We start from the raw sequence: 23,688 nt of genomic DNA, 5'->3' as shown, positions 1-23,688 counted from the left end.
GGCTCAACCGACTGAGCCACCCAGGGGCTCCTCCTGTCTGCTATTTCAGCATTTGAATTAAAGACCATAAGTTACGTTATTTTAAACTGAAACTCTCTATTAATACCTTTACTAATGGTAGCCATGATGGTATACAGAGATTAAAAAATAGGGTTTTGGTCTAGGATGGGCCGGGCTGAATGCTAGGTTGCCTCACACTCCCTCAGTGGCCTAAGGCAACACACTTTGCCTCAGTGCCTCAGTCTCCACGGCTGTAGCAGAAAGTCTGCAAGCACCCCCGCCCCTCCCTGCCCCGCCACCTGCCGCGTACATGAACGAGGGTGCGCGAGCTAGCCCGGCACACTGGGGGCCTTCCCAGGCACTCTCTTCTCTTCACTCTCTTCTCCTTTTGTCATTAATAAAAATATACAAATAACCAGTTAATCTAATTGTTCCTGAGAGTAACAAGTCAGCCAACAGACTTAAATGCGAACAACACAATAATGACTGTTTTAATTGTTACCAACGAGAGCGACTAAGGAGCAACTACTGATAAAACGCACCAATCCGCCTAATTATTATTAATGAAACAACATTTGAGCCTTCGAATACGATGGTGATTAAGCAGCTAATTAACGTGCGCGGTAATTGCGATGATGACGCAAACATAACCAATTAGTCTAATTATCATTAATAAAGGAGTGGGAAGTAGTTCTTCTCAATAACCACCTAGTTCCCATTGGTACAGCTTGACGGAGTTGGATGGGATCTGAAGATGCGTGAAGATTCCTTGCATGAATTAGCACAACAATCACCCTACTTGAGTGATTTATTTTGGGGGGGGGTTGTTCATAATTTGAGAGTCCTCCCCTCAGGATGGGGCCACCCGGGGCAAAGCCATAACGACTACCTACTGCAGCAGATTTCTGTGGAGAGGCCAAGGCCCACAGCATCCCCGGTCCTCTGTGGGGTCAGCCCCGCTCCTGGCTACCAGTTCAGGGGACATCTGTCCGTCCTCACTGCCACCCCGTGCAACACTGCCTTTGCAAACACCAACCAGACGAGACAAAGACTTCCGTTTTTCCTAAATGGCTGCCAGGATACGGGAGCCACCACCTATGATGTCAGGAATGTGTCTATTTATTCTAAAACATTCCAGCAGGTGGAATTTTTCATCCTGAAAAAGAGGCACCAAAAGCATCTTACGGGATGCCAGCCGCCCTGGGGCCTCACTTACTCTGAGGCTGCGGTTCCGGCTCATCCCATTCTCCACAGAGCTAATTAAACTCTGAGCTCAGTTTCCTTAGATTTTAAATGAGATCCACCTTCTTTCCTCACATGTAGTTGTAAGGAATAGTCACAATTCTATACAAACGCTAAAGAGAGCGTCTGACAAAAGCAGGAAGAAACAGACTTTATCTCCCTTCCTTCTTCCCATCAGAGCCAAAAACTCTACAACAGAATCAATGCGGATTCTCCAGATCAGCGTAGGAGTCACCTCTGGGCCCTGAGAGAGGCTGACGGCCTCCCCTTTCTCCCAGAATTCGGGTCCCTCTACCTGGAGGGCCTCTCTGCCCCACTAACCCACGGTTCCTCCGGGCGCGCACAGTGGCTACCTAGATGTCACAGCCCCTTCTGACTCACAGAACTGCATCTGGCACACAGTGGGTACTTCATACCCATCGAACAGAGGACTCCGCTGAACGAGGAGGAACCTTGGCCGTTGGTGGAGAGGGAGGGCTGAATTAGGGGACACAGCCAGAGGCCCACCACAGCAACGCTGCCTCTTGGTTTGGGCGTGGTTGGCTGGGACACAGCTTAGTGTCCATCGGGTGGCGATCCAGTCAATGGTGCCAGGCGATCCCTCTCAAGGCTCCACACTAGGTGGTTCTGCACCACTGAGATCCCTGAATAGATCAGAGCGCCCTACTTCCAGGGAAACGTCTGCTGTGGAAAGCAGGATTGTTTTTATGTGAATGGCATCCAGCTCCATACCTGGCCATTCAGTAAACATTCGACGAATGAAACGGATTTCAAAATTAAAAGCGAAAGAAAGAAATCTATTTTCTGAGGTAGCAAAAAAGAAAAAAAAAAGAAAGTTGTAGGTAGGGGAAAAAATTGTAGCTTCAAGGAATTTGATGATGCAGCACGTACAGCCAATATTTGAAATACACAAGCTTTGCTCACTGGAAAGGAAGGTAATAAAACAAATACAAAAAGCACTCTATTTTTCACTATTAACATCAAAATGCCACAGTGAATGCGGAATCTTTAGAAGACCATGAATTATGATTGATTTTACATTCCCTTATGGCGTGCCATATCTGGCCCGAATGGGAGGTGCTAAAATGAAGTGTGAGAAGGCGTGCAAGGCACCCATCACTCATCAGGACACTTTACACGTCAGCGAGCAGTGAAAGCTGGTTTCGGACGCGCAGTGGGCACCTTCTCCAGCGTGGATGCCTGACGGAGGGAGAGGTCCAGTAACAGGTGGGCACTAAAACCCACTGCTTTCCTGCGGCTCACGGAGGAGCCAGAGGGAGGCTGACTGACTCTGCACGCGCCCTGCTCGCTGCCACCACGGCCGGGAGAACAGAGACAGCGTCCCCACCTGGTGCTCTCAGGGGACCACAAGTGACTGCACATGTGTGGGGGTGGGGAGCTGGAGAAAGCATAGGGCCAGAGGATGTCCCACCAGAGAGGAGTCCGAAAGACCGAAGGAGTTAGGGGGACGAGGAGGAGGAGGGGTCATCCAGGGAGTGAGACAGCACAGCAGAGTGTGAAGGGGGCCCTGACCCATCACTTTACAGATGGGTAAACTGAGGCCCGCAGAGGGGGAAGGAGCTGGCCAATGTCACAGTGTGTTGGAAGTTAGACACAAACCAGAGCTCGGGTCTGTGGCCTCCTGGAGTAGCGTGCCATTTGGGTTGTCCTGGTCTCTTGGCTGAGCCCCTTCCGATTCTGAATTCACGGTCCAGCCACTCCCCCTGCTCAGTACCGGGAGCTCCAGCCCAACACGGGCCTATCCACACCTGCACATGGGCCATGTCCTGCAGAGCTGAGCCCCTGCCGGGAAGGCCCCTTCTCCCCACCTGTCTGGCCAGCTGCACGAGCTCCATCATAGGGCACCTCGTGCAGGGCGCGGCTGGCTGGTGGGCGTCACTGTGTCGCCGCGGCCTGCCCTCCAGCGGCCAAAATTTCTCTGGGGGAGCAGACAGTGGCCATTCTCCTAGCACAGGGGTGGGAGGCCGGGGGAGCAAGGGGAGACCGGAGGACCCAGGACCCACCGAGTGTTCTCTCTGATGAGGTGACCATCCAAGACTGTGGTGACCAACCTCGGAACTGCCACCCAATTGCTTCTTCAACCAGAGGAAGCAGGACTGCTAGGGACCAGAGGGCAAAGGCGGTAGTTACCTGCGGCCCCAGCAATCCAGGGGTTCCCGGCGGGCCCACTTCTCCTTTCTTCCCCTGAGGACAAAAGAAGAAGCTGAAATTAACAGCAGGCAGGTAATGCCCAGAACCAATGCAGTAACGTCTCAGAGGACATTTCCATCTGGATTTCTCAAACCCCCCACCTGGTGGGATGGCCTCCAGAGAGAAGTGGTTTGGGATTGGGGCAGAAGACTCAGGCTCTGGGGTCACGGAGGCTCAGCACCGGATCCCAGCTCTGCAACGTAGATGGCTTTGGTAACACACGGCCCCAAGGTTACAAGGTACAGAAAGGGACCCTTCAGAAGGATCTCCTTATCCTGCCGTCGGCCACTCCGTTCCTTTCCTTGAAAGCAGCTAATCCCACCAGATGTTGGCTCATCTTTGCAGAGGCATTTTGTGTGTAGACAAGCAACACACACACACACACGCACGCACGCACTCACGAGTGCACACACACGTGTGCACATGTTCCCTTGTTCCTCCCCTTCTTTCTCTTTATGAACCATAACTGTAGCAAATCACTCAATCTGCTGGTAACTGATGGTTTCCCCTGAGCAGCTGACTCTGGCTCATCCTGTAACCGCATGTGGACGGTCACCCTGATGTGCCCACAGCTATGCAGTGTCCACAGGAAGGGTGAAACGAACACACGGACAGGTAGGTCATTACGGCCTTTTCTGATTGGCTGCTGTTACAGTCCAGGCTGTTGTCACGACCCCAGTGGGTCATCTTGGGGGGCTGACCTGCCTCATTAAACCTGGGAGTCTAGCCCTGTGTATAGGGGTAAGGGGTGTTCTGGTTGGTTTGCTGCATAGGACACAGGGTGTATATTATGTAAGCAGGCATCTGAATGATGGAACCGCGGATTTTCGTTTTCCTCCTTAGTTTCCCTCAGGAAGTCAGAACACCCAGGTAAGGCCTCGTCCTTGCCTTGGTCTGTGCCCAGGCCAGCCCCAGTGGTGGCCCCCGCCCCCACCCCCCTGCCTGCTCTCCCTCCTCCCCGTGTTCCATGAGCCCTCAGTGCCTGCGAAGCCCAGGATACCGTCTCCCCAGCCCCCACCTCCCAGAAGTGGCCCCTCCCCCAGGGCTGTGGGTCACATGGTGAGTCAGTGCCTCCAGGGGGCTGTTGCGGGATCTCAGCGACGCAGCTCTGTTCAGGCTCGAGGATTTTACGGTTGCACAGAAGTCTGGGTGAGCTGGGAGGGAATGTTCTTTCAGGAGCTTCAAGTCCTAAAACCAGAGTCTCCCAACCTCGACTTAGCCCGCTGGGATCGAGGCCGAGATCCAGGTCTGCGGCTGTTTCCTGTGTATTCATCCGCACGCTGCCGCTGCTCTGTGCCAGCCCCGCGGGTCCTGCTGGGGCTCGGCCACTGCCTCAAGAGCTCGCGGTTTCGCAGGAAGGCCTACCTGAGCCCCTGGGACTACAACACTCCCAATAAGCACAGGTGCAAAGGGCACCCGGAACTTGTAGGTCTGCCGCAAGGTCTTGGGAGGACTTCCTGGAGGAGGTGCTGAGGTAGCACTGAAGGGGGACATTAGAGTATCCCAGTGGGACACACATTCGGTGCAGGGGACAGAGCAGGCAAGTGGGAGCAGGGCCTCGGCAGAGCCTTGATGTGATCTTGACGGAAGGCTACAGGGTGGGGGAGTGGCAAATGAGGTCAGCAGGGGTCAGGAAGAGCGTCCGTGCCCTGCACCAAGTGGAGCCGCCCAAGGGGCCAAAGATGCTGAGTGAGGACACCACGGGGTCCGGTTTGTGCTGGCTCTGGAAACAGCAGGAAGGACGGAGCGAGGGGCCAGTCTGTTCCCAGAGCTCACCATGGCCACACCACCATGGGCCCGCCTCCACTGTCACCTCCGTGCCAGCCTGGGGGCCTCCTGGACCATCCTCCCTCACGCCTGACCCTACGCTTCCCCTTTCCCGCCATCCCCCCAAGGTCACCAGAACCACATTCTTAGAACAGAACTCAGGTCGGCTTCACAGTGCAACACTTCTCAGAGCAAACTGGGAGGCCCTCCCCTCCTTTCCAGAACTGCATTCCCGCTCCCTGCACGGCTCATTTCCTCAACCTGTCTCCCTTGTCCAGCCATGCCAGTGCCCTCCTCCGGGAAGAACGCACCAAGCTCAACGTCCCACCCCCCCGCCCCCCCCCAAGCTCAACACTCCCACCTCCACGTCTTCTGCCCGCTCTTGCTCCTGCCCGGCACACGGGCTCCCCAGGCATCCACGCGGTCTCTGCTCCAAGCCCCTCTTGTCCACGCGGTCTCTGGCCAGCCCAACCCAAACCGCCCTGCCGCCAGCTCTCGCTTTCTTTGTGCCGCTGCTGGATACACCGCTGATGGACGCATTTGGTCATTGCCTGCCCGCCTGCCCGAACTGGGGTGCCAGCCTCCCAGAAACAGGGCCTGGCTCCGCTCTTGTGCAGCGCTCTGCCCGGGGGCCCAGAACACTGGCCTGCCGCATGGTGGCGACTCAGGAAACATTTGCGGGCTGGATACACAACGCCCTTCAGGACTGACGTGGTCTTGAGCCCAGACAACGGCCGGGGAAACAGCCCTGGTGGGGGGAGGGGGAGGGGATGCACAAGGATAGGAAGACACAAGCTGGACATCTGCAGACTTGCAGAGAGAGCAGGCTGACCGGGCTCAGGAGCCCCAGATCCGCACCCCCTGAGCCACGGAACACATCAGCTCGGAGGTGCAGCGAGGCCTAGGTCGGGATGCGTTTCTCGACACTTGTCAGGGAGAATTCAAAATGCGGTCCTGGACACCTTCAGAAATGAGCCAGGCCTGGAGGCATTTGTCTGGGCCTCCGTCCGATCCTGCTCTGATGAATGCAGACATCGGGGGCTGGTCACAAGAGAGCGAAGAGCTGCCAGCTCCCCTCCCTCGGGGAATGGAAAGCAGACATCTTCCATTTGGTATCGAGACAGGCACCCCTCCACTTGCTGGCAGGTTATTCCACTGAGAGTCACTGGTTATTTACAAGATGAATAAACCATTTTCCCTCAAGGTCGGCGGAATGGCCTGGTGAGCAGTCATCAGAATTCAGAACCCAGGCCCGCAAAGTAACTCTGTGCAGAGGAAATGCTGAAATGGAGAATCAGATCACTTAATGGTTGGTAGGAAGGGATCGGAAGGGAGGAGGAGGGATGTGAAGGTTCAGGTTGTTGAGCTGAATTACTAACCAAAATGCTGATCTGATTGGGGCGCACGTCTGTGTCCCTCTCCCAGATGGCCCACCGCCTCTGGAGGGAGGTACAAGGTCTCAGCAGCTGCCTGCTTCACTGAAGTTCGGGGACCTTGTATACACGGTACTGATGCTCAGGGGGATGAGCACCTAAGATGGTAATGAAATCTACAGAAGGTATGGAGTCAGGAGTGGCTCCCATGCCAGGGCAGTAAAAAAAAAAAAATCTGGCCTGGGAAAGGAGGATTGTGGGCAGACAGGAAGGTTCTGGTGAGCAAGAAAGACATGTAAGCATATGCACCTGGGCAAGCAAATATCTCAGCCTTTGGGTTTCAGCAAGAAGGAAAAAAGCAAAAAGGTGGCAAGAGGCCAGAGGAAAGAAAGCAATTTGTGATCCTAGCTGTGGTCACAAGGTGGCATCATCTTGAATGGGTCACCCGCAGAAACATTAGGGGAGTCTCTGGCCAACTCCAGCACCCATGTTCACATCTCCACCCACAGCATCCAGAGCGGTCCCCAGTGCCGTTCAAAGCTTTCCTCCCTCCCTCCCTTCCTTCCTTCCTTCCTTCCTTCCTTCCTTCCTTCCTCCCACCCTCCCTCCTTCCCTCTCTTTCTTTCTTTCTTTCTTTCTTTCTTTCTTTCTTTCTTTCTTTCTTTCTTTCTTTCTTTCTTTTCTTTCTCTTTCTTTCTTTCCTTCCTTCCTTCCTTCCCTTTCCTTCCTTCCTTCCTTCCTTCCTTCCTTCCTTCCTTCCTTCCCTCCCTTTCTTTCCTTCCTTCCCTCCCTTTCCTCCTTCCCTTCCTTCCTTCCCTTTCTTCCTTCCTTCCCCCCTTTCCTTCTGCCCTTCCTTCCCTCCTTCCTTCCTTTCTTCCTTCCCTCCCTTTCCTTCCTCCCTTCCTTCCTTCTCCTTCCTTTCTCCTTCCTTCCTTCCTTCCTTCCTTCCTTCCTTCCTTCCTTCCTTCCTTCCTTCTCCTGCCTTTCTGCCTTCCTGCAACCACAGAACTGACCGGCTCACATGCCCAGTCCCTTCCCTCCAGACTTTTCTGGGCCATCCTGCGCCTTCTACAAATTCCATTATTTGTCTATACATACACCCTATCCTGGCAGGTGATCTTCCTAAAGGGAGAAAGTTCTGCCTGAGTTACTTCCCACCTCTGAAATGGTCAGGGTCTCCTTCTTGTCTAAAACACGTTAACACTGAGGTGTTTTACCTGGAAATCGACGGCCCTGTGAGTCTAACATGCCTTTGAGATCTGGTGTCCAGTGTCCACGCTCCAATCTCTAAGCAACAGCTCAGGGAAGCTGCTTATCTTGCCCCCCAAACATTCCCCAGGACTTCTGGCCTCTGAGATTTTGCTCACACTACCACCTCTGTCTGTAACACCCACATTCCATCTCAACTTGTCAAAATTGTACCCCAGGCCAGTGCTCCTCTTCCAGGAAGCCCCGGAAATAATGAGAAATGTGACAAAAACATATTGAATATACACTGCTTGAGAGGCTATTGAGTTGGGATGGGGCATAAAGCTCTAGGTAAGTAGTTACGAGGATTGGCCACACGGCATAAGCAAAGGGGCTCTCCATGGTCCTTTCCGACCCCCTTCCTCTACAATATTATAAGAAAATGAGGTTGGAATCTTAGGTAGATGGGGAAGGGCAAGCCACTTGCTGCGTCTTCAGTTTCCTCATGTGGAAAAAATTATAATCATTATAATTATCTGAAAAGATAGCGGTGGAAGAAATAATCCAATATTTGAGGAAGCGCTTTACAAGGCCTAATAAGGCATTATGCAAACATAACAGATAGCCACGGGAATGAGGAGGAATATGATGGTGGCTATGATAATGAAAAAAAGGGTAAAAGCAGGATTCTGGCTTCTCTGAGTCCCTGAAGTGCATAAAAGACCATGTGTCAAACACACGTGGTTTCAAAACTGCTACCTCCCAACAGTGCCACAGAAATTAAATGAGATAATGCCTAGAGAAAGCTCAGCACAGGATCTACCATTAGGAAATGTGTAGTAGTGATGGTGATGATGGGTGGTAGGGATGGTGGTGTGGTGGTGGTGGTGGTGGTGATGGTGGTGATGGTGGTAACGGTGGTGGTGGTGATGGTGATGGTGGTGGTGATGATGGTGATGGTGACGGTGGTGGTGATGATGGTGATGGTGGTGGTGGTGATGGTGACAGTGGTGGTGGTGGTGATGGTGGTGGTGATGATGGTGGTGGTGGTGGTGATGGTGATGGTGGTGGTGATGATGGTGATGGTGATGGTGGTGGTGATGATGGTGGTGGTGGTGGTGATGGTGACGGTGGTGGTGATGATGGTGATGGTGACGGTGGTGGTGATGATGGTGATGGTGGTGGTGATGGTGACAGTGGTGGTGGTGGTGATGGTGGTGGTGATGATGGTGGTGGTGGTGGTGATGGTGATGGTGGTGGTGATGATGGTGATGGTGACGGTGGTGGTGATGATGGTGATGGTGACGGTGGTGGTGATGGTGACAGTGGTGGTGGTGGTGATGGTGGTGGTGGTGGTGGTGATGGTGGTGATGGTGGTGACGGTGGTGGTGGTGATGTTGATGGTGGTGATGATGATGGTGATGGTGACAGTGGTGGTGATGATGGTGATGATGGTGGTGGTGGTGATGGTGACAGTGGTGGTGGTGATGGTGGTGGTGGTGGTGGTGATGATGGTGGTGGTGGTGGTGGTGACAGTGTGGTGACGATGGTGGTGATGATGGTGGTGGTGATGGTGGTGGTGGTGATGGTGGTGATGATGGTGGTGGTGGTGATGGTGGTGGTGATGGTGGTGATGACGGTGATGGTGACGGTGGTGGTGATGATGGTGGTGGTGATGGTGGTGGTGGTGATGGTGGTGGTGATGGTGGTGGTGATGCTGGTGGTGATGATGGTGGTGATGGTGGTGGTGGTGGTGATGGTGGTGGTGGTGGTGGTGGTGATGCTGGTGGTGGTGGTGGTGATGATGGTGGTGATGGTGGTGGTGGTGGTGATGGTGGTGGTGGTGATGGTGGTGGTGATGGTGGTGGTGACGGTGGTGGTGGTGGTGATGGTGGTGGTGGTGATGGTGGTGGTGATGGTGGTGGTGACGGTGGTGGTGGTGGTGATGATGGTGATGGTGGTGGTGGTGGTGGTGATGGTGGTGGTGATGGTGGTGGTGGAAGTGATGGTGGTGGTGGTGACGGTGGTGACGGTGATGACGGTGGTGGTGATGGTAACGGTGGCAGGGTGGGGGTTAAGGTGGTAATAGTGGTGGGGGTGGGTGGGATGGGCAGGGGTGAAGGTGGTGGCTCTAGCAGGGGTGGATGCAGCAGCAGCTATGTAACCTCTGCATTTTGGACCTATACTTGGCTGTGGGGATTTGAGAAGTGCTGGCCAGAGCAAATTTTGCAGCAACAAAGAACTACTTTACTAACAATAAGCCTGTTTCTCTATTTCATTTTTGTCTTCTTCTCTTTTAAATTGCTACCCTACACAATATCTGGGTAAGTGTTTGTAATTTATCACAAGGGCCGATTTTTCAAGCCACTCTAATGCCAGGATGCTGAGCGGGACTAATCTTTCCAAGGCTGCCTATCTGCCCACGGAGAAGAGGAAGCCCGCAAATGCAGAACAGCAGCTCCTTCCCAGCCAGGGCGCGTGAGCACAGCCATGTGCAGGCCCATTCACAGCTGAAGGGGTTGCCGGTGCAAGTGATTCTAATACGTGCCGTATGGTCTTTTGCTCAGTTCCTGTTCTCCATGCCTCCAAATGTCACTGATGATTATTTTCTACTGGTTAGAGCTGAAACCAGGTGCTCAGGGAAAACCTAGGGTGTCCTGATATAAACCCTGGCTCCATGCCATGCAATGAATCAAACGGTAGCCTGTGATCCAAACGATGCTGTTACCATCTGGTAGAGTAGGGAAGAGCAAGAAAAAGGGCTTTAAAAATGGAAAGGTAAAACAAATTCAACCCAAGTTGCCACTTGACAAAAGACCACCCGTGTTTCCCTCCTCAAATCTACCAGTGACGGAGTGGACAGATCCGATCGCTTTCAGCAGGAGACCCTCAGCTCCAAGGGCAATGGCTGGGGATGAAAGCCATGTGTATCCAATGCATCCCCTGAACGGGCACTGGCAGTTAGTAAGGGGTCCCAGACCTCTCCTAGGCACCCGCCACCAAGACTGCTGATGTCCAGATGAGAATTCTGGTGCCTCCATGGACACACACCCACACACTGCCTCCCAACGCAAAAACAGTCAAGGTTTGGAGAAGGCAGACCTCACTTCTAATCTCTGCCCCACCATCTATACTCCGCGTCACATGGAGTAATCAGACTTCCACGTCTAAATCTTGGTTTCCTCATTTGCAGAATGGGAATAAAACTGCCCTACCTCACAGGATCCTTGCAGAAATCAGTGACAAACATGGGTACAGTTGCCTAGCTAAGTGCCTGCTTAGCCTCCTCCGTGCAACCACTGCTTTTTCCTTCCTACCTGGTATTAGTTCTGCACCTGCTACAGATCCCATCTTAATATTTTCTCGGGGTGCCTGGGTGGCTCAGTCGGTTATGTGTCCGACTTCAGCTCAGGTCATGATCTCATGGCTTGTGAGTTCAAGCCCCGCGTCGGGCTCTGTGCCTACAGCTCAGAGCCTAGAGCCTACTTAAGATTCTGTGTTTCCCTCTCTCTCTCTCTCTCTCTGCCCCTCCCCTGCTCGTGCTGTCTCTCAAAAATAAATAAACGTTAGAAAATTTTTAAAAATGTTCTTAAAGCAACAGACGCAATCAGGCACATCATGAGACATTTGGGAATCACTCCATCGCTCGAAAGAAGGGAGGCATCATATTTGGTCACTTCTTCGGTTCTCACCTATTGATGAGAGAAGAGATTCCAGAAGATGTTGGAAAAAGGATCAAAGGACCCAAAGAGATTGTCACCAGCTTGTGGGAAAGGCAGTGACAAAGGCCTGAGTGACCCTGAGCAGCTTGTTTGATCTTTCTGGACATGAAATTTCGCACTGTCCATCTCAGGGATCCCTTCTGTCATGATGATTTTATAGACATTCCAAGCTCTGCATTAAATTGAAATGCCTGACAGCACAGAATTCTCTTACACAAAAAATTTTCCCTTGGTCATCCAGGGAAGAGGAAAGAAAACATCGGGGCTATGTCAGGCGGGACTCAGCAGCACAGAGCAAGGTAGAGGCAAAGCCAAAGTAGAGGTGCAGATAGGACCCAAGTTCTTCAATGGGAACCCTGGGACCCCTTAATGAGGCAGATAGGCCTCGTTTCTTCAAAATGGAGCATGTGCCATGGAGGGCCAGGGCCCAGGTGACCAGATGCCCGGTTCTGGGTCCTGTCGTCCTCATGCTGTGCACAGAGTTGGCACCCAGGCAGCGACAGGCATGCAAGCATGAGCCACTCACCCGTGCACGCTGGCTGCATTAGATGCTGACTGCAACATTACTCACTTATGCCTATCTTATATGCTGAGATGTTCTGTTTATGCACTTTTTATGTGTGTATAAAAATATACATGTTTTACGAGCGTGGGGCACTCTTCTAAGTGCTGCAGATACAAAAATAATGCTCTCACAGACTTACATCCGTGAAAACAAAAATAAACAAATACTCAAGAAAGAAAAAAATAGAAGTCCTCTACAAAAATTAAAATAGGCTGGTGTGAGAGTGACAAGGTGTCTATTTTGGGGTGAATGATGAGGGCATGAAGAGTTTGCTTTTTTTTTTTTTTAAGTCAACCTTGTGGATGCTTCTGAGTGCCCAAATGCTTCAGTAGCCTTGAGCTCCAGCTGGTTCTGCTTCCAGAACATTCTGGAATGTTCAGCTATGTAGCAGTGCTCCCCATCAACCTCTTCCTAATGCCTGGCTCAGACAAGCGGGAGGAAAAGAAAACCTCAGAAAGAGAAACAAGGTAGCATCACCACCCTCCTTCTAAGGCAGGGAGCCCAGCGGGGTGACGATGGTCCGATGTTATGCAGAGGGGTGCCTTATGCGCTCTAACTCTGTGGGATGGCCCGGGGGTGGGGTGGGCATGGGGGCTGCCTGGCTCCCGATCTTCCCATTTCACTATGCCATTGTGGAAAAATCCAGCTTTGTCCAAAATTAACATGTTTACCTTGTCGGGGATTACACTGTCTGCCTGTTGCTAATCTCTAAAATAAAGGATCCGGATCCCTTTCCCTAGCCCGTACATTAGTCTCAACGTCTCAATTCCTGGATCCTGTGGCTTGTCATTGTCTTGTCTCTTCCCCTTTATAGCCTGAGTGTGTGCAGTGACACCAGGGAGTGATGTTTCAGCTGAAGCAGATGACGAGGAAATGACAGGTCACCGTGAGGGAAGGAGAGACAGATAATTTTATGAGTAAGTCATTCTGTCTCGGGTTTTCCTGACTCAGCCAGAGGCTGACTGAGCAGGAAGCTGCCGCTCAGCCCCCACCGACATCACAGTCAGTCTCTGCAGTGTTTGCCCAGTGGTGCGGCCACCGGACTATAGCAACATCCGTGGGGTACACCCCAGCCCGAGTCAGAGACTCACAGAGGACCACTGGAGAGCCAGGGGACCCCAAAGACACACAATGGTCAGCCTCCATTCACGACAGGGAGCAGGACGAGGGAGGAGCCCTCCCTCCATTAATACATCGCCCTGCCCGTGGCCCTTGGCTCACTCTCCCGTGCCAGACCCTGTGGGTCCCCACCACCTGGCACACCGTTGGGCCAAGATGGGTGCTCCCATAGCCCCTGCCCCTGGTCTGGGCCACCACCCTCCCCTTCAGCTCTCTGTCCAGAGGCAGGATGTCCCTTCCAGGGGGCACTTCCTATGCCTGCATCACCCTCTCCAGTGCAGCCATCAATTCCTGCTATAATGTCCTGGCTCTTGCAAGGCCACCTCAGACATCCCCCTTCCTTGTCCCCAGGGCCCACTCCCTCTCAGTGCCCTCCCCTCCCACCCAGATCCCTCTCTGCTGGACACCGCAGTGCCCCTACCGAGGCATTTGGGTTATCTGTCCATATTTCTCAGGACCCTCAGGCTGTATGAGCGCCTGGAAGTTGAGACCATAATCTCTTCAGAGATTCCCAAAGCATTTAACTGAGTGCCCGCACGTCGTAAGAGCATGACATGAGCTTTGTGGGCAGACGGACACATGGGAGGAGAGAAGAAGTCAGGCTTTAGAGATGCACAGTCCCAGGTGTGCATCCCCGAGGGGCAGCTGCTGGTGGTGTTAGATCAGAGACTGCCCTTCCTCTGTGCAAAGGGGGCCGATAAACACTTCCCTAGGAGTGCTGGGGTCTGGCACATGGAGCTCAATACCTCAATTCATAGCACTCCCCTCCACCCTGGTTCCTTCTCTGGGTCTCCTTGTCTTATCCCTCAAATTTCCATTCCTGGTGCACATATCCAAGTCCCAGGGCCCCTGGCCAGTGTTAAGGTTGGGACAAGCCAGGCTCCCAGCACACGGCGGGCTGGTGATAGCCTTAGGAGTAAAAGACGTTTCTGGGGGTGACAAGAACCATCCTGGGGAACACACGAATGGCCCTTGGGGGGCCAAGAAGCCATGGCCAAGGAAACGTGGGCCTCAACAAGCAAGCTCCAAGCAAGAGGTTTCCTCTCCCCTCCTCCCCTTTTCTAGGAGAGTCAATTAGATAGAAATGTCAATTAAAAAAAAAAAACCACCTTCGTAGTCATGTTTGTATCAAGAGCCCCACTCAGCATCTAATTCTACGTTAGGAAAAGTAATGTTTGCATCAGTTTGACACCAGATGAAATGAGGCTCACCTAAACATCAATTACATAATGTACAAAGACTGCTGCCTTCTCTTAAAAGGCTGTGCGCGAGCAAGTTGGGGGAGTGGGAGTCGTGACAGCTGCCACGTCTTGCTGCTCACCAAGGACGCAACCCCATCCTGGGCACGCTTTCTCCCCAAAACCAGACCGGTGGCGATGCCTTCCACTCTAACGGAGGAAACGTGCCCAGAGAGGCTAGGTGACTTGTCGGGTCACACAGCTGCCCAGAAGCAGGGCCAGCTTCAAACCCGGGTGCATCCTGCTGCACAGTCCAGGACCCTCGTGTTGTACAGGAGAGAAGCGACCCGGCTTTGCCAGGGAAACTGAGGCCCGGGCTGGTGATGCTGAATCGGAGGTTGAACATCCAAGTTCTTCTAGTGGGATGAAGGCTTCCCGCTCTCCCACCCAACCCTGCTACATGGTACCTTTCCACGTCCCAGCTCGCCTTCCAAACAAGTTCCTCTTACAATCGTAAGGGTTCAAGATGGTTATAGGGTGCAGCGGTGTTTGAAAACCAAAGGAGGAAGTTCACTGGTGGGTAAGGACAGGTTGGGGTCTGCAGGGTCATAAAAGCAGGTCGCCCAGTTCCAGAACTGAGGATACAAAGCATGATGGGAGGGTGGGTGCAGCCCCCTTACACAGAGGGAATCCACGGCACATCCGTAACACCGTCCACTTCACCGAGCTACAGAATCTCCGGGCTACAGAGGCCACAGAGGGGGTTGGACAGCCTCTGCCGGATGAAGGCCCCATTCCCACCCATCCACCAGTGGCCGCCTGGCCTCTGATCGAGCACCTGCAGGGCCACTGAACACCCCATCTTCGGTAGCTGTGCCCCTTGGAAAGTCTGTATGTGAACCAGTCAAAGATGCTACAGGCTTAAGCACCAGAGGTCAGCGAACACGGAGTCCCTACTCTGTGCCAGGCATGCTGCTAGGAACTAGGGACACAGATTTGGGGGGTGGGGGGCAATCTCAGTCACTGTAGGGACACCATAGAGGACACCTAGCCTCACTGTGCTTCTTCATCTGTCTGCCTTCAACCACAGGACACTGTGCTTAGCGGCGAATCAAACCCATAAAGTATGTACAATCTGGGTAAGAAGACAGGTGCTTAATTAACTCAAGTTAAATGAAATGAAATACCCTGAGATATTACAGTGCTCAATAACAATATGGATGTTTCGACTAAAGTAGCTAATAGCCTATTGGCAGCTCTCTATTTTTCATCCCTATTTTTAACTCTTTCCTGGAGTCTTGGCTCAAATATCACTTCTTTTTTAGGAAGCCCCGGGGGTCCTGCCTTTCTCTGTGTTCTCTCAGTTCTCTGTGTTCTCTCTGTGGGCTCCCTTCTGCTGGGGGCTCTGATCACACGGGGCTGAGGGTTTCTATATACATGACTCAGGGCAGACAACAGACCTATCCCCACGTCTCCAGGACCCAACTCCAGACCCACACGTGAACTAAATCGAACCCTTCAATCTGCTTCCAAGTCATTTCAAGAGGACAAGACGGCACCATGTCCTCTGTTTGAGCTGCTGAAATGGGGTCCCTGGTGTGGGTGAGCCGGGGATCAGAAAAGAAATACATGTTATGTTACTCACCCGGAGACCTTGCAAACCAGGAGGTCCAGCCTTGCCTCCGGGACCCATCAGACCCTTTAGGAGGAGGAGAAAGGGGGGAAAAAAGAAACCATGGTCAAACACAGTTCAACATCATAGGTTATACTTGGCCTTTTCACTCTCGGTGGGTAGGAAAATACCATCCTATCCCAATGGGAGAAACTGGGAGGTCAGGAGGGGAAAAAAGTCCTGCCCCCTCAAATTTATAACACTTTAAATGTTTGTTTATTTTTGAGACAGAAAGTGAGGGAGGGAGAGGGAGAGAGAACGTGCATGTGAGCAGGAGAGGGGCAGAGAGAGAGAGAGAGAGAGAATCCCAAGCAGGCTCTGCATTGTCAGCACAGAGCCTGATACTGGGATTGATCTCACGAACCATGAAATCATGACCTGAGCTGAAATCAAGAGTCAGACACTTAACCAACCGAGCCACCCAGGTGCCCCAAATCTTTAACACTTTGAAACGTGCACACCTATCGGACCGAATTAAGTATGTTCAGCAACCAAGATGTAGGCAACACCATCCACACTTTAAAGATGAACACAGTACCGGTCAAATGCCTTGCATTAGAGCTTTGCATAATACATACACAAAAGAAGTTGTCTGGAACCCAAGTGTTTTTAGCTGTAAGGCCAGTGCCATTTCCCCTGAATGTCGCTGGCTCAGCAAGAACGAGCTTGGGGTATATGACTCGGTCCACAGTGATGAGCAAAATATGGCAGTCTGGACAAAGAAACGAAACTATCTAAGAAAGATCAGTTTCAGTTGAGTAAGGAACGCTGGTGCAGGAAGGGGTCACACTGACCTGATAATTCAAATCCTTCCCCCAAGACCCCCTCCATATCTGCTGCATGACCTCAGACAAGTCCCTTGGCATCCTTGAACCTCAGGTGGCTCCTCTCTGAAGCGAGGATGATATACCCACCGATCGAGTGGATGTGAGGACCACATGAAGAATGGACACAGAAGCCCCAAGTTCAGCTCCCACCACCCTCCTGACCGCACCCTGATTTACACCCACGTGATGGCACCTCGAGTGAGGCATGCGGTGGCAGTGGTCAAATGAGACCCTCGGCTCTGTGGCTCGATTGGCAACTTCCCAGGTGGATCCTGGCCAGATGCTCCCCCTCTGTTCTTCCAAATCCGCACTGTCAACAAATGCTATCACACAGAGAGCCACCATTGCCAGGTTTGGCATGACTATTAAGTGACAGCACTGTATTTAGATCCAAGTTCTTTTCTCTTAATAACACCATGGAAATAAACACACGAATGGAAAGCCTGCAGAAACTACAGGTTTAAATCTCCTTTCCCCACAAGGGTTATCTTGCCGAGCTCAGGGCACACAGCGAGGAAAGACTCTGCATAAGCGAGTTTTCCTTAAGCATCAACAAACACCTTGTGTTTGATCTGTGCACTTTCCCTTTATTTCGCTCCAGCAGACATTGATAAAATGGCCAGGGCCTGTCTTGTCTCGGGAAAAGGATGAAGGCTGCACGCCTCCTGGACAGCTCCAGCATTTGGATGCAAAACACTGTGCACTGTTTTCCATTTAGAGAAGGGGATACATTTTCCTCTTGCTGGGACTGCTGAACACAAACTCCAAAATTTTCCATTCCCCACAGAAGTCACCGAAGCCAGCTTCTCAGTTTGATTCAAGCCAATGAATATTTAGGGAGCGACTGCTCTGCGGAAGGCCCAGGGCCAGGTGCTGCTGGGGATTCAAACCAGACAGAAATGGCAACTGATAAGGGTACTGGGCTTAATAAGGCTGCACAGAGCACGGCTTGGCACATGAGCTCATGTAGCCCTCACAGCACGTTCACGTGGATGACGATGGTGATGATGATTTCTAGGTACGGAATAAAGCAAAAGAGGATCAGAGAGGGTAAGTGACGTCAGCAAAGACACAGGGCTATCTGGTGGAAGAACTGGGACATGAGACCAGACGTTGCAGTTCAATCCCAAGCGCCTTCCTTCCGTGGCCGTCTCGCTCCTTGTGAGCTCACACAGCAGTCAGGCCCCACTTTAGTGCTCCTCTTGAACAGCGTTAGAGGGCCACTCCTCTACAAGCATGAACTAAGTCCCCACTATGAGATAAACTGTGTATTTAAACAGGGGAGAGACATCAGTCCTGACCTCAGAATCTTCCAGTCCTGGTCTCTCCTCACGGGTCTCCCTTTCAACAAGTCTTGGGGCAGGCTGTTGTGTTTCTGAACTCCTTGCAATAGAATTCCGTCACCAACACCACTTTCTGCACTAAGTCCCATTCTATGGAGAGCATCTAGCAGGGGGGACAGCTTCAGAACCTCGAACAGCCCCATCCGGAGCTACAGGGTTCGGGCACTCTGGTGTCCGAATGTGCTGAGGGTTCAGGGCTGTGTGTCCTTGTCCCACAAGATGGACCGGAGGAACAACACGCGTGGGGAATCTCGTTAATCATCTAGAGATTGCAAGTGCTTACTCGACAGTTATTTTTTTCCTATCTCCTTCATTAAACTATGACATCTACCCATGTGTTTTCATCCCTCTAACTCCAGCGTTAATATTTGACCACAAACATTTAAGTGTTCTTACTTCTGTCCCCTGCTTCATTTATTGTAAGAAAATCTGCCTAAAAGGGAGGATCCACAATGAGAGGTCAAGACGGCTGTGTCTTCATTCATCAGGGCTAGGCACTGTTAGTTTCCTACTCTTTAGTGGGGGACGTGAAGAAAATAATTCCCCTTTATACGTTTCAGAAAAGCATCACTACCTTGTGCACTCAGAGGTAAAAAGAGCATGGGTTTGACAGACATATCTAGGTCCAAAGCTCATTTCTACTTCTTAATAGCTGTGTGACTGTGTACAATCCGTTCAATATCTCCGTACTAAGGTCCTCATTGGTAAAACAAAAATAATACCTTCGCTCTTGCAGATTTAACATGCGTATGTTTGCACAGAAACATATATACTATAGACTTTCAGCACTTGCCATTTATAGATCTGAAATATATATGCATGTATGCACAGAAATCCAAACACTGAGAGCACACATTACCTGCCTTTTTCTACTGTTAAATCTCCCAACGGTTATCATAATCGTGGGGAGCTCTGGAGACCAAGCCTTAGAGAAGTTAAACAAGACATTCAAGGTTACAGAGACAGAGGTGGCACTTCTGACCCGAACTTTTTGATATGAAATTGTTCTAATTATACTGGAATTAAACATCTGCTAGATTTCTTCCAGCTTCACCCCAACAAAACCATACACATTTACCCTAATGAGGAATGGGTCCTGATGGCTTCATATAAATCTGATTTATGGACATTTCACAGTAACAGCAGTCTTATTACCTTCAATAAGACATGGTAATTTGAAAGGGGCAGCAGCATGTTGCCAGGATGTGACTCTTGATCTCAGAGTCGTTGAGTTCGAGCCCCACATTAGACACGAAGCCTATTTTTTAGGGGGCTCCTGGGTGGCTCAGTCAGTTAAGCATCCAACTTCAGCTCAGGTCATGATCTTGTGGTTTGTGAGTTCAAGCCCCGCATCCGGCTCTGTGCTAACAGCTCAGACAGAGCCTGGAGCCTGCTTCAGATTCTGTGTCTCCCTCTCTCTCTGCCCCCGCCCCTCTCTTTCAAAAATAAACATTAAATAAAGTAAACGGAAACTTAAACACCAGACCGCACACTAGAAATCCCACTAATGACCTCTTTTTGCCTGGGGGAGTGGTGCTGGGAAGTCAGGCTGTCTGGGTTTCAATTCCAGTTCCACACTTGGTAATTGCCTGGTCTGTGGCCAGTAATGTCACTGGTCAGGCTTCAGCCTGCTCTTGTGTAAGATGGTAACACCACCGCCTGTCGCCTGAGGGGATGGGACCAGCTTCTGCAATACCAAAGAGCTAAGAGGTGGAAAACCACTGTGCTCCAGACCTAGATGTGTTCAGAGCAGACCCTGGGCTGAGACGGTGACTTACCGGAGCTCCTGGTGGCCCAGGTGGGCCCTGGTGGCCTCGTGGTCCTGGAGCTCCCTGGTAACAGAAGCCAACCACACATTAGCCACAGCTCCCCCATCCCCGTGACTCAGGACCCTTTGCTGACTCAGAGTCTACGTCCGGAGTTCCAAAAAGCAACCCAGAGATATAGAGCAGGAATGTGCATTCCTGGTGGAAAATCAACTTGGCCCATCTCTGGAAGGCTCCATCTGAGCTCAAAAAGCAGCTTCGACCCCACAGTGGTAGCCTTTCCATCTCTGCTCCTACCTGGAGCCCCACAGGGGGAGGACCCGGATTCCCCTTACCTGCTCGCCCTTCAGGCCCTCTCTCTGCACCTGTGGGACAAACCATGTGTCAGCAAAGAGGGTGGCCTTTTTTCAACAACCATTCCCCTCAGCTCCGGTAACAGTATTCGCACAGCCTGCCGTAACGCAACAATTTCTGACTCTTCTCCGATTTTATCCCACTTTTAGTGTTCAAAGTCTTGTATTCCAGCTCACGGGGTCAAAAGAGTTCTTGCTCATTCTTAGAGGCGAGGACCTTTCCACACACCCAATTCCATCAGCACATGAGCCTGGGATTCCCACCGCTTGGAATGGCTGCCCACTTACCACAGAGCCTGGTACCCCAGGAGGTCCTGCAGGCCCCACGTCACCCTGCGCAGAAATGACACACACGTCACCACTGTACCTTCTGCCACCTTCCTCTGCTGGTCCCGCCCCCCTTCGGGGCCCTTGATATCCACACAAGTCCATGGGACCACTGCCTCCTCTGAGCCCCAGCTCATGCTCCCGCCATGCTGGGCCTCCCTCCCTCCTCCTGACAGATTTTCTGCGTCTAATTCTTATCTTTGTACCAAGATCACAGGAGCTTTTATTTTCTCCCTTCTGTGCATCCAGCCCAGAATCCGGTTGGCGCTTTCACAGTCCCTTCCAGCTCTTGGTCCACTCTTCAGTGAGCACCTGCGGTACGGACACCACAGTGGACACAGCCAGGGTGGTGATGACACCTAATGGCGCATCCTTTGTGCCAAGTCCATGGTTCAGCACGTGGTCAGCATTTCACGTTTATCAAAGAAGTAACACAGATGCTGTGATCACTCCCATCTGTTTCCACGAAGTCATCAGGTGCAAAAGACTTGCTTTGTGTCCCCTGCCCCAGCACCTCCGGGTCACCTGGCCTATGACGGCTGTGGCTGCGTCAGGTTTCCAGGGTGTGAGCCACATCTTGGTTCTACGTGGGGGCATATTTGGTGACTGTGGCCATAGAAAAATCTTCACTGCTATGACTCTAGTGCCCCATAGCTCTAAACAAGGACACGACTTGTAGCCCATGTTCTTACACACAGTTTGGGGATACAACTCCTCATTTTCCCCTGAGACTAGCTCAAGGGAGCGTGGGGAAGCAAGAACAAAGTGCTATTGAGTAGGCTAGCAAAGGATGAATGAGCTTCTGGATAAATATGAAAGCATCTCTTAAATGCCAACGCCGAGGAGCCAGAATGAGGGACTCCAGGCACGTGCGTGGTCCTGCGCTGCGTGGGAGGTCCCACTATGTGGACAGGGTGTGTTTTCGCTGCCACTGACACAGCCACAACTCCACTGTCCCCACTGGCTGCCCGAGACTCGGAAAAGTATTTCTGTTTACATTGCATCAGGCGATTTTCTAAGATCCCAACTAAATGTTCTTTTAATAGACTTTATTTTTTTTGCAGAATTTTGGCTACACAGCAAAACTGAGAGTTAACGAGCACCCACCTTTCTTGCTGTACCTTGTCTCTGTCTTGCACTTACAGTAACGGGGTCCTACCTCAGAAACACCTCATGATGCTGGTTTTTCCTCTCTGTGGCACCATCACACACCCACCCCCACAGACGTGCACACACACTCACATACTGCATTTTTTTTTTTTTTTACCATTCTAGACCCTCTCCAGATGCTTCTATGACATCTACACATGACAACTTCCATGCCCTCAGAAATCGGCTCATGTATCTCCATTTCTCCGTGAATGAACATCCTTCAACCCCCACCCCCGGCCAAGATTATTTTTTCCCTAGGCTCCCAGAAACCTTATTAATATTTTGGTAACATGATTCTTCGAAGACATTCTGGGCTATACTGTAATTTCCGTGTGGCCATCTTATATACATACACACATATATATGCATATATATATAAACATATATTTAAATGAGAGATAATTAGATACATGTAGCCGAATAATGAATCTTCTGGGTTCATGACTTTATCGCCTTTCTTTCATTTCCACTATGCTTCAGCCTCGTTTCCACATTTACTTTTGGAGTATTTATTGTTGTATTCATCATCATCACATTATAAAGAGCGAATTTTCGATAACAGTTATGAAATTAACGGGTACGTGCTTTCTCACCGGCTCAGGTAATTTCACAGACTATGACAGCCAGTGTCCTGACCTATTAAATCACTATTAAGGAAAACTACGATCCCGTCGTTCATCCGTAATAATTGTGTGTCTGTAGCTAATAGATACCAGAGCCTTTCCATCTGCCTGGCCTTGTTCTAAGGTCCTCTTCCCCTCTGATACTCTTTCCCATCTTAGGGATGGGGATGCTTAGGAACTTGTTCAAGGTCAAAAAGCTAGTAAGTAATAGAACAGACTAATAGTCTGTCCGTGAATCATTTCTTTGCATTATTACATAGGTGATGCCTTTTTGCAATGGTCATTTTAGCCATTGTGGTAGTCAGCCCCCCGGATGGCCCCCAGAAGCCCCCGCCTCCTGGTGTTCCCCACCTTGTACAGTGACCTCCCACACGGTGCCAGTGCTAGGCCACATGACCAGCAGCGCACAGCAGAAGGGACGCCGTGCGGCCTCCGAGATAAAGTTACAACAATGATGGTGGCCTCCATGTGGACCCACACCACCCCGACCTCAGGTCACTCACCACCCGCTCCAGGGAAACAGTTTCCCCTTTTGTGAGTAGCTCTACAGAGAGGCCGTGTAATGCAGAAGCAGAGCCTGTGGCCAACAGCCATCAAGGAACCGAGGCCCTGACGAAGACCATGTGTGTGAGCTTGGAAGCAGATTCTTCAGCTAACCACACCCTGGCTGGAGGCCTGGCCACAACCTCACGAAAGACCTTGGACCAGGACATGCTGCCTTAGATCCTGGCCCTCAGAGATGATGTGAGACCACCTGACGGCTGGTCTACACTTCCAAGGTTCAGGAAGATTGTTATACAGCAATAGACAACCAACACAAGCATAGGATCAGTCAAGTAGGACTCTTAACACGGCACAAGGAGCGCGTCCCAGCCACTGAGATCTGCAGCCCATCACTGTGTGGGCAGGGAGTCCTGTGCGCCTTGGTCCAAGGCCACTGTGGGGTCTGAAACAAGACACCCTAATTTTCTGGGCCTCTGTTCTCTCATCTGTAGAGTCAGGACGTATCAAAGACCAGCTTTGTGGTTCTGATGGCTTTCTCAAATAATAAAACATCTAAGATTTGTCTAGATGATGTTCTCTTAGAATGAGTTGTGAGGCATCCTATCACCTGAGCATCACTGGTTTCCTGGTTATTCCAGTGAATGACCCAAATACTGCCATGACCCGTCACCTTGTCTTAGACCTTCTGCTGTATTCATCATAATAAGTGATAACTAAGCTGCTTCCCAAACTGCAGGGGCCAAAAACCAAAAACAT

General features: G+C 51.4%; 1 protein-coding gene across 3 annotated transcripts in view; it reads right to left on the bottom strand.

The window, feature by feature from the left end:
- COL22A1 (collagen type XXII alpha 1 chain) overlaps positions 1 to 23,688 on the bottom strand; it is a 261,626-nt gene that overhangs the window by 118,838 nt on the left and 119,100 nt on the right. For all 3 annotated transcript variants that reach the window (XM_045453570.1, XM_045453572.1, XM_045453571.1), the window contains exons 19-23: positions 20,615 to 20,659; positions 20,309 to 20,338; positions 19,986 to 20,039; positions 16,011 to 16,064; positions 3,394 to 3,447 (exon numbers count right to left, since the gene is read on the bottom strand). In XM_045453570.1, the coding sequence (XP_045309526.1) occupies positions 3,394 to 3,447; positions 16,011 to 16,064; positions 19,986 to 20,039; positions 20,309 to 20,338; positions 20,615 to 20,659 (237 nt within the window). The remainder of the gene's footprint in view (positions 1 to 3,393; positions 3,448 to 16,010; positions 16,065 to 19,985; positions 20,040 to 20,308; positions 20,339 to 20,614; positions 20,660 to 23,688) is intronic.

This window comes from Leopardus geoffroyi, chromosome C3 (assembly GCF_018350155.1).
Source record: "Leopardus geoffroyi isolate Oge1 chromosome C3, O.geoffroyi_Oge1_pat1.0, whole genome shotgun sequence".
NCBI classification, from domain to species: domain Eukaryota; kingdom Metazoa; phylum Chordata; class Mammalia; order Carnivora; family Felidae; genus Leopardus; species Leopardus geoffroyi.
Note: the sequence above shows the minus strand (reverse complement) of the source record. Positions and strands in the feature narration are given on the sequence as shown.